Source organism: Manis pentadactyla, chromosome 6, assembly GCF_030020395.1.
Source record: "Manis pentadactyla isolate mManPen7 chromosome 6, mManPen7.hap1, whole genome shotgun sequence".
Classification (NCBI taxonomy): domain Eukaryota; kingdom Metazoa; phylum Chordata; class Mammalia; order Pholidota; family Manidae; genus Manis; species Manis pentadactyla.
The window spans coordinates 48,253,604-48,270,465 of NC_080024.1; the positions used below are offsets into that span (position 1 = coordinate 48,253,604).

The 16,862-nt window shown below is 38.9% G+C and overlaps 1 protein-coding gene across 2 annotated transcripts in view; it reads left to right on the forward strand.

Moving 5' to 3' along the window:
* The window catches only part of SATB2 (SATB homeobox 2), a 178,786-nt gene that overhangs the window by 142,747 nt on the left and 19,177 nt on the right, over nucleotides 1–16,862 (forward strand). For both annotated transcript variants that reach the window (XM_036900513.2, XM_036900512.2), the window contains one exon: nucleotides 1,995–2,192. In XM_036900513.2, the coding sequence (XP_036756408.1) occupies nucleotides 1,995–2,192 (198 nt within the window). The remainder of the gene's footprint in view (nucleotides 1–1,994; nucleotides 2,193–16,862) is intronic.

A 16,862-nucleotide genomic window follows, 5' to 3' on the forward strand; every position in this document is an offset into this window, starting at 1 on the left:
ACAGGACATATAAATCAAACGCAGCAGTGAATGTTGTGTGAGACACCCCGAGTATCATAAGTGGAGATGCCACTCAGCTGTCACCTGTCTCTTTTCAAGCTATGGCTTCCAACAATGCAATTCACTCCTCAGGCGTAACAGCAGGTGCTATCCTCCTTGAGGTCTGGGTATCTCAGAACTTCATCTTTCCACAGATGCAGGTTTTTCTTTTTATTTTCTGTTAAATGATTGGTCTCTGCACTATAGCCTCCCCTAGGAGATGTTAAACATACCTGTTTGAAACATTTGAAAGAGTTCAGTTGGAGACTTATTCAGATCTGTGAAAAGACAGAGAAGCAGCTTATATTTTCCACAGATGGCTTATTTTCCATTTCAAGAATTCTTTCCTTTGTACAAGGAAACCCTTGAGGAAACACTTTGTTTTGGGACTAGGAGATTTTTTAAAATGTATTTTTCGATAGGAATACAAAATTTTACTGTCTTCAGTTTTCATATACGTTGCACCTTGAAAACCAACCATGCCCTGTCTCTCAATCGAGTTGAAAAATAAAGAAAAAATCCATGAAAATATTTGGAGAGGCATTTTCGAGCAAATGATTAGGTATCTTGTTTTCATTCTTCCTAACCCTCTAACTCTCCCTAGCTCCCAGTTTATTACAAGAAAAGATCAGGTCTGCGCAAATGTGGCCTCTCACTTGTAAAAACAAGGCAGTGTTGTGTTACAGATTAGTTTATAAATCCCCAGTGGCTTCACAGTTCAGTGCCTACAGCTGCTGCAGATGGGCCTGGGTTTTTGTCTCTTCGCGGTGCTGCAGCCGGCAGTTGAAGGAGAAAATGGAATGATCAGGTTATTAACATGGAGACCGCGAGGAAGAGGCGGCACAATGAGAACAGCTGGTGTTGCTGCCTTGGCTGATGCAGCGGAGATAATCAAATCTTGCCTTTTTTTGGGTAAAGGCAGAAGACACAGTGGAGAGTAAAGACAAACAATGGCTTATGATATTATATGGGGTTTTTATAATGCATGTCAGGAACTTTCATTGGCTTGCAAGTTATGATACAGAATTTGTTGAAATTTGGGGTTTATTTTCTACAAAATAATTATTGTGTTTGCTTACGCACCTTTTTTTAGAAAAATTCTTACTCTTTTGCAAGATGCATGATGTGGGACAGTTCTTGTTTTTAAAATTAGTGATGTAGCTTAGAAATGATGGGTTAGAAAGCTACTGGGTAAAATATTTTGACATGAGTCACTGAACGATGTTGACAGCATCCTCTGTATTATTTTCATATACTCCATCATTATTTGCATTACATTTTCTTTCTTGTGCAGTTCCGTCCGGATGCCAGACTTAGGAGGCTTGTTTGCAGGTGTGACCCCAACCAACTGCCTACCTGCCTGCAGGTGTGGCTGTGGTGGGAAGGCGATGGTTAAGAGGGCCTGGAGCCCAAGGCATTCAGACATTGAGCAGATACAGTGTTTCAGTGTAGCTAAGGTGGTTTGTTTCCGTTTTGTGGGGTTATTGATAATTGTTAAGACTATCTTCTCCCTAGAGAATTCAGGGTTGTTTATGCTTAGACATTTTTTCTTCTTTGAATTTTCCATCTTATAATTCTTATTTGTTCATTTTCATTCTTTTTTAGAGTAGAATATTATCCAATTGGGTAATTTTTGAAATTGTAGCCGACCAACACAAGTTACTTTTTCTGAGAATTGGATAACTCAATAATCTTGCTTGAGTATCTTTTGCAAAGGAGTTATAAATTAATTGAGAATATATTCAGTAGGAAGGGTGATAATTAACAGAGCATTGGTGTAACCATCTACATGGTCATCAGCTGGTTTTCAGAGTTGTCACGCTGTTTTGGTATCTCCCCAGGTTGGTAGGGACAGTTTTGAACGATAAACTGGGATGACACTTGTCTGCAGTCAAGCCGTCGTCTGCTGCTCTGCACTCTGCTGGTTTAACTCAAGTGACCTTCTCTCTCTCTAGGGCTGGCTATGTGAACTGCTCCGCTGGAAGGAGAACCCCAGCCCAGAAAACCGCACCCTCTGGGAAAACCTCTGCACCATCCGTCGTTTCCTGAACCTGCCCCAGCACGAGAGGGATGTGATCTATGAGGAGGAGTCAAGGCATCACCATAGTGAGCGCATGCAGCACGTGGTCCAGCTTCCCCCTGAGCCAGTGCAGGTCAGCGTCCCCTCCTCCTGCCACCTGAGCAGGGCTGGCAGTGCCGGCAGCTGTCAAGGGTCAAAGGGGCATACCTCACCATCTCCCTTTGGAAGGTGTCTCACACCATGTCCCCCCAAACTGAGGGCCATGCTCACACAGAAAAATCACTGAGAAGCCAAATAAATCCAAAGAAAGCTGCTTTGCTGAGCATATTTTGCTTATGGGATTGTGAAGCCAGAGAACTCGTGGAGACTTAAATTTCCCAATCAGAAAACATAGTTCATCATTTCCATCAGTTCACTTTCTAAAGAAAAAACTGAAGTAGCCAGAGATTTGCTCCAAAATTCCTCAAGGAGTATTTAATTAGGCTGAGGAAAGAGCTATCCACCTGAGCCAGAGAATACCATTGAACTCAACCGAACCTTTGAGAGAAATTGAGATGGATTCTTAGAATTTTAAGATGAGTTTTTGCCGTCTTTGGTTTCTTCTCTTTAGAATTCCACCTTCACTTGGTTTGCACATTTTGTTTCCTTAGTTTTTGATCTCACTGAAAGAAATACTATTTCTTTGTGAAAATAATTGGTTTACTACTCACTCTTGCTTAGTCTAAAAACAGATCACTTTCAGGAAGAAATTACCTAGCTAAGCTAATATTCCAAGGTTAGACCCCTTTGAGTTTGCCCACAAATTGTTTTGGTAAGTAATGAGGTTTGTTCTACTGCCTACTACTGTAACTCCCAAGTGCCACCAAAGAGGACCCTGGAGTTGCCGCTGTCTGAATCTCCTTTAGTGTAGCAAGAAGAGGAAAGTTGAGCAGGAGTGCACGTATTGTGTGTGTGTGTGAAGAATGGAGAAGAAGATGAAGAGAATGAAGGCAGGGTGAGGTGCAGTTTCTTGATCAAGATAGCAGAGGAGTAGTGGTGAAGGACCTGAGAAAAGCTCTGCTCCGAGGTTCCCCTGTCTGCTAGCCCTTTGCGGCACCCTCACATGCCTAGGGGAGAAGCTGGAAGTCCGCTTTTCATCCAGGTATTGACATCTCAGTTAATGCTATCATGCTGTCACTGATCAGTTTTCAGAGTCACAGAATGAATTGCCCATATGATCAGAGTCCTGAATTCATAAAGCTAGGATCACCCACAGTACTCCCTTAAAATATCCACAGCATACCCAGTGGCTGGGTGGTAAGGTGTACAGCTAATCAGTGGCTCTGCCCCAGGGCTTATCCTTCAGGACTCACCCTCCCATTCCTTCTCCTGTTCTTTCCTGGCTGGGGCTTCATCCAAACACCAGGGCACCTTGCTGCAGATAATTAGATGGACGTGCTGAGTCACACAGAGCAGTGGTTTTCAGATTTTGAGTATTAGCAGAAATTAAAATTAAAGAGGAGCCAATATAGTTTCACCAACCTTTCATTTTGGGAAATAAGTTTATTTGAAAAATCCAAGGGAAGCTCCCATTCATTATCCGTATCATTTCATAAAATGAGATGCTCTTTAATATCAAACAGATTAATGAAAAAGATAACCTCAGGCAAAAAAATCTTACAAGATAGATAAATTTAGTCACGTGAAGAACTCAGTATCGCTCTTGTTTTTCTTGTTTTGATGTGAACTAGGCAGAGTTTCTGTGTTGAACCAACACAGGACAAGGACTTAGCCTCAGGGACTTTGTTTGGACTTTTCATTCAGGGTCCATCTTAGTTCAATTCAGGCAAAGTAGAGAAAGAACAGGAGTAAAAACTGATTTATTCTGGACATTAGTAGCATCCCATTTTTATCACAGGATGATTACAGAGTTGGAAATTTACAGAAGTTGGAGATTAAAATACTAAAACCTATTCTCCATTATAATTAAGGACTTACCTTCATTTGGTTGATGGCTCTTAAGCATTCCTGTTTCTGTTTTGTTTTGTTTTGTTTTTGTCCAGAAGTCCTCATCTCTATGAGCTCTCTGTGTTTAGGTAGCTAAAAGAATATTCAGCACAATATTGTCTCTTAGCCAGAGCTAGTCTGAGTAAAGTAAATCTTTGAAGTAGACAGCCATTGATTCATGAGTTTTAATATTTTTTATGTTTGTATGTCAAAAGTAGAGTGTGCTAACAATATTTAATGGCTGAGAGAGAATTAGCTGTCATTTTCCTTTTCTGTTTTAAGAACTTTGTGGTGGTGAACATTAACTTCTGATATCACTAAGAGAATTCACTTACTTTATAAAATGTTATTCCTAGCACTCATATCTTAGCTAAAGAGTTTACAAATAAGGTAATTTTCTCCACATTGACTTTGCTTTAGCCATTGACCTTGATCCCATAACCACTGTGAAATTCTTCAATTCATTACTTTTTTTTTGTTTTTCACATTGTACTTGTCTATCGGTGACAGTGCTTTGAATGCTGCATTTATGTTTGTCAGCAAAATACAAAACTTTGGATTAATTATTATTACTGTCATGATGTGAAAAATGAAGACAAGTAACTGGAACTAGCCAGCAAAACTCTGGAGATTGGAGAATATAGTTGGCACTGTCTCTGTGACTTGGGAAGACTGTATTCAAAAAGGTTCTGAACTACCAAATGATGTAATTGTCCACAGGTTAAGCCATTGCATTCAGGGTTAGTATTCACTCATGCCCTTAATATCACCTACAACTTTAGGGAGACATAATTGCTTACAACATGTTTTAGGAATTTAAAAATTCATATGTACGGTAATATTCATTTGGTGATGTTACATTTTGTCTAATTAGCAGAAAATGCACCATTGGTGATTTATTAAGTATAGGTGAAATCAGTGATTACTAAGAGCTTCTGATATATGCTGCATTTTAAAAAGCACACAGAGGTCCTCCCACTGTGATTATGGAAGGGTGCCATTTAAATTTCTTTAAGTAGTTAGGTCACACTATTCTCCAGTTTTTTCTAAATGCTAAAGATCTCAAACAGTGACTTTGGTGCATAATTACCTGTTAGATTAGGCTGTTGAATTAGGGACCCACAGGCATACTAGATAAATGAAGGAGCTTTGTAACACCCCCTCCCCATTTCACTGCTTTCTGTGATGTTGAGAAGTCCCATAGAGTGTCTCTCCTCACCGAAGAGAGGACATTTTTCTTGCTGTTTGCAAATAGTTTACAAAATGATAGTCTTAATATTGCCTGCAGTTGTGTTTCTCTTTAAAAATTTAAATTCACATTTTATATAAAATCCAGATTTCATGTAACAATGCAGAAAATCAGATCTTACCCACTGTGCCACATGGCTGGAGCTGATACCGTGCAGGGCACACACTCACCGTCCTGCTGCAAGATCCCCATTGCCCATGCTCTGTACATGCGCACATTTCCCCTCCATTCGGTTCCTGAGGCTTTGCTCCTGTAAACCTCTCTCCACTCTGTGAGGCCACCTTGCCCCTGTGACTCCAGCCCTACAACACCTCAGCTGTCAAACCAAAGCTCCAAGTACCTTGACTTCATTGGTCTGATTGCTTCTGTGGTTGCCATTATGTGCCATTTGTTTGTATGATTCTAATGCCTAACACAGTCCTTTGCTTGTCTACCAAGAAATGCATGTTTGTTTGACTTCCCCTTCAGAGATGAAACTAGGTTATAGTTGAGACCAAGTTGGGCTTGAGGCCACTGAGGGGTGCTGTCAGCCTGGAGATTTGGGGGTCCTGGAAGAGAGGTTTCTTCTTAGGAAGTCAGAACTCCCAGATGATGCATAGTCAATGTCCTGTTAAATTACCTGCTTTCTCCCGTCCAGTATTCTCAGTCTCTTGAGGAACCCCCATTTAAGTCCCTGCTGTGTACAGGGTGACTTTCCAGGCTCTGAGTACACTTTGTAAACTAGATCCATCTATACCACAGATCCTCAGAGGGGGTAATATTGCCCCTGGGAGTGAAAATTGATTTTTGGGGAACATAAAAGTCTACAACTTAAAATGATTTGTGGCCCTCCAAAGGGCCACAGTACATAAAAAGATATGAAGTATATCTCTTGTATTAAAATTTCATAAAGTGAGGGACATGATTAGAAAAAAATGCTTAAAAAGTTTCCTTCAGAGGATAATAATGAATAAATAAAAGGAGGGGGCTTATGAAATGCTAATATGCATAATATCTCTAGCCCATGTACAGATAGCTCAAAGAAGACTGACGCAGGTGACATGACATGGGGAGGCAAACTAAAATGTTCCAATGGAAAGATGAAATATATTCCATTTTTCATGCCAAAAGGTCAGAGATAAAATTATTTCTTGTGGTTGTAGTGATTCTCCCCCTAGTGATTATTATAACCTGAGGCCCTACAGTGAATGGAGAATGGATATCCTCAACTTAGAATAAAAAACTAGTTAGGTCAGGGTATTCATTATTACCAGCTCCATTTTACAACTGGAAAAACTGCAACAGAGACACTGAGCCTTGCCTGAAGCCAGAATCGCCAGCTGAGTGAAAACGCAGGCGTTTCTGGCTTGTTCCCTCTGACCACACTTCTCTCTTAATGCAGTTGAGAAGAAAGGGCGTTGCTCATGCTATGACTAGGTCACTGAGTGGGGCTGATTGGGGAACATTTGCCAAACTGTTCCTGTCTGTGTAGTTTGCACTTTATTGCTTTATTATATTTCCACCACAGCGTTTCCATGGGCTATTTTGTAAGTTCAGGAATTCTGAGCTTGCTGCTCTGTGGTTTCCTGACAAGTACTTGTTTTAAAATTCCATGCCATACACTGAGTAAGAATGTGGGACCTGGTGGGTGACAGCCGGCACCAGCATTGTACTTCTGCTTGTTGGGCTCACTGCCTCCTCAGAGAATGCTCAGCATTTTCTGAGCTGCTAATTCCCTGTCATTGGTAATAACCAGTGGTTCTCAGCCAGGATGACTTCCCCGCTCATGGGATATTCGACAGTGTTTGAAGATGTTTTGGTCATTATAACTTGGGGATGCTACTAGTATGTACTTACTGAGTGGAGCCTAGGAATGCTGCCATATAGCCCCCAAAGCATATGACAGTCCCCCCAAACAAAAGCTTTATCTGTCCTACAGTGTCAGTAGTGCTGAGCTAAGACAGTCTGTTATAGACATACTATTAATTGCCTAACAGTGTAAGATGAAATGTCATAAGTACCACTGAGGCTGATTCTAAGGTTTTCCTATACAAAATCTCATAATAATAATAACAATGAGGATAATGGTGGTGGTGATGATTCTTCTTCTCTAACAGCAGTTAGACTTTTTGGGAGCCAGGTTCTCAAAAGCAAGTCTTCTTGAAATGTTGGGAAAAACCAAGAGAGAGAGGGTGGTGTTATCTACTTTCACATGTGAGAAACTATAGAGAAGTTAAGTTACCTGCTCAAAATGAGACCTCAAATGACATTCTTTTACCCTCAGTGTCTGACTTCTGTCTGTGCTGGAGAGAACTGCCAGTGTGCAGCAGCCGGGATTCCTGAACACTTACTATTAGGCAAAACTGTTTTTGTCTATCACTTAATTTTTACTCACTCTGCTGGGTAGGTCTAGCTTTGAAGTTTTCTTTTTCACAAGATTCTTGCTGCAGTAAAACCTGTAACTCACTTGTGTGATGTCAAAGAACTGATGTGACTGGTTTCCCTTTTCCCTTTTCCTCAGCTTTTTTGAGGTAGCTTTAGAATGTGACTCTCCTTGCTAATATTTCAGTGTACCTGAAATCTACCTTTAGGCTGAGGGACTTCAATCATGCCTTTCTACTCCAGCTGCATGGGCTGTATGTTTTCTTAATTTGCTTCCAAAAGGACAACTTCTAAGAAAATAAATAAGCTAATTATATTTACAAATTCTCTAACCAGCTTACTAAAATTTCTCCCACCTTGGATTTGTTCCAAGCTCCTCTTCAAAGCCTACTGTCTGAATGTGGCTCCAGAGTTTTGCCCACTCCATTCACTACTTCAAATTCTTTTAACAGAGAAATTGACTGGTCCACCTTATCCCTGTGAAGGTTAACTTCCCTGACATTTAATTTCCATCTAGTAATGTAAATGCTTAATTTGGAAGGCACTACATTATAAAGGAAGAGTTTTGTTTGGAAAAATCTTAGAATAATCTCAAGAATGGGGAGTAGGAAGCTCACTGGCTAGAGACCATCTGGAGATACCTGCAAGTGGGCTTCCCTTAAGCTGCAAAGCTAGGGCTATTCAGTAGAATATGGTTCCTAGGATCACGCATTTTCAGGATAAATGGTCACAGGAATGCTTAACAAGTCTAACAGAAAATTCTCACATCAAGGGAGATTTATATGCTTTTTACAATGTAAAGAGCTGTGGACATACAAGCAGTAGAAAACCAATGCCTCAGATTGATTTTAAGTTCTGTGTATTTCCAAAGTATTAAGCCTTCTTATTTTATTGCAATTTTTCTGACATTTATCATGTGCTTTCATGTGGTCAGGCACTGTGCTATAGGTACTGATAGAAATTAAACTTAGAATTTTATAGTAATCTGTTCTGGTTCTGCCTATTTATTTCTTTAAAGTTGGTTCAACATTTTACTAGGCTTATCATTTTAATAATTGTAGTTAGGTTTCCGCTTCCCATTCTTCGTGGGGTTGTAGTGTTTTTGCCAAGCAGAGCTCTCCCTATGAGTGGCTGAACCTGTGTAACACACCACTTCCAAATTAAACATCCACGGTCAGCTGCTGGTGAGAAGTGGATTGTCAGACAGCTGGGTTTCACATCTCCCAGTCTTTCCTGCCCTGTGGGAACATGGAGAACCTTGGTTTCTTGAGTCACTTGCTCTCCTATAATTGCTACGTTTCGTTTCTTTAAATAATTGCCTTAATTTGATATTTTATATTTCTGAGAGGCAGCACAATCCCTTCAGCTCATGCTGTGGGTTACTAATAAACTCCTTGTTTTCTAGATCCTAAGACTGGATATCACCCAACACGGCTCACAGGTAAAGGGAGGGGTAAAGATGAGCTGCGTCGTTTGCACTGACCCAGTGCGGCTTCCTGAAACAAGCCTCTGCCTTGCTTGGGGCTCAGAAGCCACGGGGGCCTGTGCGATTCATGTTATCTTTCTTTAGGTCTGTTTTGAAAAGCGTTGGGTCAGCAGGGTATTCCTTATACACACTGTCGTATTCTCCTTTTTGTGATACTAAATGAAACTAAGTATAATATAAAACCAACACCTTTGCCTCCTCTTGATGCCTTGTTGAATTTCATCTGTGAGAAGGAAAATTCTTACCCTTATACTTCAATGGATGTCCTGTAAAAGTCTGGTTTATGGTAAAGATACTTCAAATTGATTCATAAAACTGTTTTCAGGCCTCCAATCAGAGGTATGGTTGAGAAGGCTGGCCGTTTTTATTCTCACATTTTTACTTATTTATTCAACAAATACTTGTTTAGCTCCTTCAGTGCCAGGTATTACTCCAGGCACCACATGTATAACAGTGAATAAACATATAGAATTTCACATATATATTGAACAGTTTTCTCTTTTACTCACTTAGAATTGCATTTTTTAAATAGATTGCATTTTCAGACAATGATTTAGTAGAATCCATAGGTTCTGTTTATTTCTCTGTTCCTAAGCTTGGGTGCCATCTCTTTGCTTCAGTTTTTCTAGCTGTTTCCAGAATGTAATGGGTAAATCTTTAAAACATTGAGTCTCTCAGAGATTATATTACCTGTAAAAAGCCAAAATGCATAGCTTTTTGAAAGTACCAAAACAGATAGACCTTCTGAGTCTATTGTCTAGAGTTCTAAGAGAACTGCATGTTCAGGTTAGTGATTGAGTGGCATTTTAAAAGATGGTTTTGATGGAAAATGAATGGATAATTATGCCCACCCCACCCCAAATTTCTTTCCAACGACACAAATAACTCCTTTTTTGTCCTGGTCATGTTCATTTCCTTTTCATTTCGTCCATTCAGAGTGACTTCTCCAAGCAGCAACTTTATTACTTGGCAGTGGGGTAGGGTCTAATTCATCGAACCGAACCCCTGAACCAAGCCACCTGGCTCATGGAACATGTGTAGTTAAAGCTGTGACTGTTGTAGGGATAGGTGTGTGAACTCATCCCTCCTAATGAAGTTTTGTGGCAGAAAAATACAACCTCTTATAGGACCATGCGAGCCTGCCTCACATATTCTCCTTAAATTTTCTACCAGAGTGCCTTTCATTCATAAGTAATTATTGATTTGAAAGGTATTCAACATTTTTGCAGAAGAAACAGAAATGCACATATTCAGAGAAGGGCTTCCCCAGGTAGGTGAAGTTCTCATCATTTGACTGCTCAGAGCAGGGATGCTAATTCCCTGTATTTGAATCAGCCCCAATCACTCAAATGAATTCATAAATCTGGGAGATGATTGAAACTGAAGCAGGGTATGAGGGTAGCTTGGGAGGCTCAGCCCCAGTTCCTGAGATTTCTGAGGCTTCATGCTGGAAACCTGACAGGTCTGGAAAACTTGATCCACAAATATATACTAATATCGCCATTTTTATCAGATTTTTGGACTGCTTGATTCAAAAATATTTCAATGGAAAGTAAAGTATCAAATTAAAATTAGAGTTCTTTTAACTTGCCCTCCTCCCTTTTTAAACAAAAGTGATATAAATTGTGAAAGAGCTTATCCAAGTAGACAGACACTAGACTTTGGCTAGAAGTGTGAGGAGTATGGATAAAGGAGGAAAAGCTGCCGGAGCGTCAGAAGATATGGGTTCAATTCTAGTGACCCAACGGGAATTGGAGCTATCTGATCTTGCAGAGGCTGCTTCAATTCTGTGGAAATAGTGGTGATCGCAAATCTGTAGGGTTTTGGGTGCTTGCTTGAGAAGGTGATTGCATGGAAGGCACCTGAGAAATGATAGTAGCCTCTGAGCAATGTTCATATTAATATTAAGGGTAAAGTGAGAAATCTGACTCAGTTTACAATTGAACCAAGGATGGTGTTGGCTTATAATTTTATAACTAGCAAGAGATGAGATGTGCCTTGCCTCTATTAGTGTGCGTATTGTACGATTTTTTTTTTTTGAGGTGGACTGAGAAACTCAGAGCTGCCTGGTTTCATTTGATCTTCCTATATTTCCAAGCACTTTTCAAAGTAACTATACATTATTTAAAAGGATGTGAGAACTTTTCTACTCAGCTCTGTAAAAACTCCCTGTTGGGCATAATAAAATGTCATTGGATATGACAAAAGTGGGTTAGTCTTTTTTTTTTTAACTTTTTAGTATGAAAGAGCAAAAAGACCACTCAGCCTTTAGATGATCTCTGGGACTTCTGCTGTCCTTGTAATGCTTTAGAATCTACATGTGGGTGAAGATGCCAGGCAGTGGTGAGGTTTGAGTTTCTTTGTTTCAATATTGAATAAGCATTTACCTCATCAGAAGCTCTGTACTGGCCTCTGATGGACTCAAACAGCGGCAGAAATTTTCTCTTAGTTGCTTAGAGGCCGCAGAAAAATGAATACAGGCTTTTGCAGAGTGGGCTATGTAGGGATAGGATGAGCAAAGATGAAGAATTCACAAAGATCTTAGGACACTATTAATGGATTCTTCAAACTGAAAATAATAATTAGTGGTCTTTATGTAAGTGACACAATTCCTGGCAGCACCACCTGGAATTCTACCTCTTTTCCTCCCACATATTCAAGTAAACAGGAGTGGAAGTATGTATGAATAGAGTCATTTTAGAGGGAATATAGAATCAGCTCTAATTCATCAGAAAACAAAAGGGAAAAAGTGAAACGTTTGCAAATTTTGCTATTAATGATAACAAATTATTTGAAGTGCAGGTCACGATAGATATATATGTAAGTCATGGTTCCATGGTTGAAAGCTACAGGGTGAAGAACCTGATGATAAATATAATCATTTGATCTTAATTTTGAAAAATCTTCATGTCTTGCTTGCATAATGGTAGAAACAAACATAAATGCTTTTTTTAAAAAAAGCAGAGCCTTCTGATTATAATTTTTTAAGCATATTTAAAATGGATGACTGGGATTTGCCTAAATCTGAGTGTAGTATGACACAAAATTAAAGTTGTCAAATATTTACATTTTTTCTGTATGTTTGTTACTCCCTTAAGATTTTCTATTCACTGTTTTAGTAACTGTAGCATCTTGTAAAGAATAAAAACTTTTTCTCTCTGTTTTCACTAAATCTTTGACCAAATGGGAGAAAAGATGATTTGGTGAAGAAAGAGCCTTGCAAGTGACACAGAGTCCCATCACAGGGCTGAGCACATGGCCTTGGACTAGGGGCTTTATCGCTCAGAGTTTCCTTCAGCTGTTTTGTAAACTGTCCTAACACAGGTTAGGTGACCTCAGGACTTTTCATCTGAAACATTCATTCTGTGAGTTGGGTCCTCTATTTCCGATCCCTGTTTGAGGATTGTAATGGAAATGTGAAGAACAAAAAATAAAACAAAAACACACTGCTCTGGGGAGGTTCAGATGCATTTTGGAAAAACAAATAAGCAGCAGAATAACAGATTATGAACACCTTATATGGGCCCTGAGGGATCCTGCTGATTTTCCCATGATGGATAGTCAGGACATTGCAAGAGGAGGCCAGCCACTGCGTTCTACACTGCCTTAGCCAGACCTACCTGCTGCGGCTTCTCAGCTGTTTCTGTTTAGTGTGGAAATCTAATGTAGCTTAAAACTACTGCTGATTTTTATTAAGTTGAAGTCTGGAACTTCCCCTTGTAATGATAGAAAAGCATACTTTCAATTAAAGGAAAACTGCCAAAGTTCTGAAATTCATTTATTTTATTATTACTCGGTTTAACCCTAGAAATGGGAGATCAAGCAAACTAGATAGATTTGACAGTTCTAAGGTCACAAGTTCAATTTCCTCACAAGTTGTTTCTAGATCTTATTCACTGCAAATCACATATCCCTTCACCTTTCAGTATCTTTTCTGGAACTATATATCACATCAGGGTCATCCTAATCACCTTGGGGCTGGCAAAATGACAGGGACGTCAGACTAGGCAAAAGTATTCCAGTAAGTAAGTCTATGAGGCAGAAGTGAGATGGACGTTATTTCCACAGCCAACGAAGGGTGTGCTGGGGTGAGCTTGCACTGGCTAGCGGGAACCGTTTGGTAAATTTTCAGGAATTTTGGAAGTTGGGTGTTATGCCATTAGTAGAATAGAACTGGCCATGGTGGTATAATTCACACAATGGAAATTGAAAAATGATTTAACTGGGGCTTTTTTCTCTAGAGAGCCAATTGTTAAACATTTACCAGCATAACGCTGAATAGACGGCAATTAACTTATTCTTTTAAACCTGTATGGGTATTCATGTATTTCTTTTTATAAACAAGACATGCTAAAAACCACTGTATGAAAGCAAGGTCAGTTGTTTCCGGAACTGAATTGCAGATTGGTATTACCCTGATATAAAAAATAGTTTAGTTAAACATAATGTATAGTATAGTAGTAGTTGTTTCTACTCTTTCCCCTTCATGCTTACTTTAGTTTAAATTTATTTCTTCCTGTTTACAGAAGTTTGTCCTAGTATTTTTTTCTGTATATAATATACACGGCTGACTTGAGTATCCATTTAGACTCATTTTGCAGAATCAGAACCATGTGGCATTATGAGCCCATAGTCTGTGATTTCCTAGTGCCAAATACCCAATGGATTGAGGACTTTAGGTACAAAACAGGGGAAACAAGTTATTTTAACAGAGTTAGGCTCTTAGATACACAAACTGAACCCATGCAGTGTACTTAATGAGGAGTCAATTCTTTTTTCAAGTGCTCTAAATTTAGGGAGCCAAAATATATGATGTGAACTCTTAAAGATAAATATATGTGGATATGGAAGGGTCTTCCTGTTTCTATTATGATCTGAATGAACAGAATGTGCTGAAGTGAGCATATACTATATAAGTGAAATATTTACATGCAAATGATTTTTTAAATAGTCTTTCCTTATTTCAGTTTTTTACTTCATGTCATCAGTGTACTCAAAAGTGTAGTACTAGAAGAGCAGAAAGGAAATATGGTGGACAGATGTCAAATATTTCCATGAAGGTGTAATTTAGGTGTATACTTTTAAGAGAAATCCTTATTTGAGTTTGTGCTTCTTGTGAAGGGAAAGCCTCCCAAAGAGAGCTAAAAAGAGTTAAACAATGTGTGTAGGAAGTTTTATACAGTCCCTTTTTTAGTAATGAAAGGAAAGAAGTAAATTGATGGATTCTTTGGCTTGTAAAACATAATCTGGATCAAATGCATCTATCATTCTTTGATACATCTTCATATTAGAACTCCTCATGTGCAAGGGGTGAAGAAGTTTTTTGTCACTTTATTTGTGAGAAATGAACCAATATATTTTGAGCTCCTAGAACCAATATAGTAGAGATGGCATGGTGTACTTCAGTGATCTCTACATATTTGCATATGTGAAGCAGAGTTGTACAGTATGCTCCATGAACATGTAATGTCATCTGTATTCTATGTTGCCATTACTCACATACAGAATGTGTATGTAATCAGTTCCTATTTTATGTCATATTCATCTGCATTTGCAGCATTTCAAAGACTAGTCTGAAACATATTGGCACAGATGGGGAAAGCAGAGTTGCTTATAAGTTCCAGAACTACAAAGACACAGATCAAACATATGATATTAATAAATAGCTTGATGGGGGGGGAGGGGGAGGATTAAAAATTAGATTCTTGTTTAGAAAGTTGAAAGTGTATGTGATCATCACTCTGTTCTTGAAAAGAAATAGGTGCTGGGGTTTGTGTTCTGGCTTTTTCTCCCATCCTCACGTTTCCCTTCTCCCCCTTCCTCATGTTTTGAATTAAAATCTAAAGACAGACCCAAAGAGTGTATATATAACTGCAAGAAGGATGTGGTAAATCATGGCAGTGGTTTGTGATCTCACAGACATGGTGGTGTCAGGGACTGAAGACCAAAGGCGAATCTTCAGCTTCCAATGGGTTTACTTGAAATCCCTCATCCTTGTAGCATATCATGGATAATAGCATATCATGGATAATTACATTTTTACAGACGGTAGAGAAAATCATTTTGACACACACATAGTATTTTTGCAGCCAGACCAGCCTTTTCAATCTTTTACAGCTTTTATTCATTAAGGCTCATATTTTCTTTGTTTATTTTTAAAATATTATCAGTAATAATAGGTTTGTTCTGTGGTCAGCCTCTGAATAGAAGATACTGAGGAAGACCTCTTTTTTTCCTATTTGCCCCAAGCCAAACATTCGATACCTTTTCCTTTGTAGAAGTTGCACCACTCCTGTTTTTCATTAAGAAAGTTATGGCAACCTAAATTTCATGGAGATTTTTAGGAGCTTTGGTCATTTTTCAGCTTATTGCTGTGTGTAATAGAATGAATTATAGTTAGTGGCAGATTACTGAAAAAAGACAAAACAGGAGAAAAAGTCATAGAAGAAATACTGGCATTGATCTCTGCCACTACAATGCAAGTGCAGCGAATTCCAACTGGATATACCTAGAAAAGGTTGTCCCCATTAGCCACTTGGCTGCATCAGAATTCCAGGGCACAGAAACAATCAGGGGACAGTAATTTCTCTTCTTAACCCTTTCTGATCAAATGTGGTATTTCATTTTGAAAATGAAATTAATTCCCCTGAGGCCTTTGAAACCTTAATAATACACAATAAATAAAATCATATCTAATAACTCAATGGTTTCATTTGGCACCATCATCATCTCTAGATGTACTGCAACTGCAGAAACATAAATACTTGCAGGCTTCAAAAGCCCAGTTTCTATTTGCTAAATAAACTTGGCTTGCTCTAAATTCCTCAGTGTATGGTCATTAATACAATCCACTTTGACAGCATTTAATTAAAGTGCTTTCTCTATTAAATTCGTTAAAAGCCCCTCCCCACCACCCAATGTGTAACTGCTTTCCAGATGCTGAGTGGCAGGGACCTATGAGCCTCACTTTAAATAACTTCTCATTTCTCTTTGTAAAGTGTTTATTACATTCAAATTAGAAACTGTTAAATATGGCTTACAAAGAAAGTCAGATTCCAGGACATGTTCCCCATCCCTTGAGCGATTTCTTTAAAAGACAAATTATAGTTTTAACTTACCTGAATAAGCATTTACTACCTGCATATTTTTCTTATACTCTGTCAACATTCCTGGACATTTAAAGCTGGCAGGTAATAAAGGTATGATTTCCATATCAGGGTTGGGGAGTTTGCAGTATTTCTAAGCAGGTCCTTGGCTTGAATACCTTTGCCTGCAGATTCAGGCAGAGTGAGCGTAACAGTCTAGTATTAATAGATTATTGACAGTTTAATGCCTTGGCACCTACTTAGCCCATGAAGTATAATAACCAGGAAGCTGTCTGATACGAAAGCAGTCAATAGCATTTTCAATCAAAACCTTTCAGTTAATTGCTGGTTGACCTTAGAGATTTCCTTTAGGCAATGCCGTCCTTAGACCAACCATATTGATTTGTAGAGTTTATTCAGAGATGATTATTTAATACCCATTGCTCCAGTATATGCAGTATATTGCGCCTTTTCTGGGTCTACCAAATGAATTGTCCTTTTGGCAGTGCTTTTCACAAATATTCCTTTTACCAGATCTACTTAGAAAATATCTCATTAGATCTATTCTTTTCTCAGAAATAGAAAGTTGGGAATCTTGAGGGAACACGTGATTGTTTTAATATGATAATAGAGTTT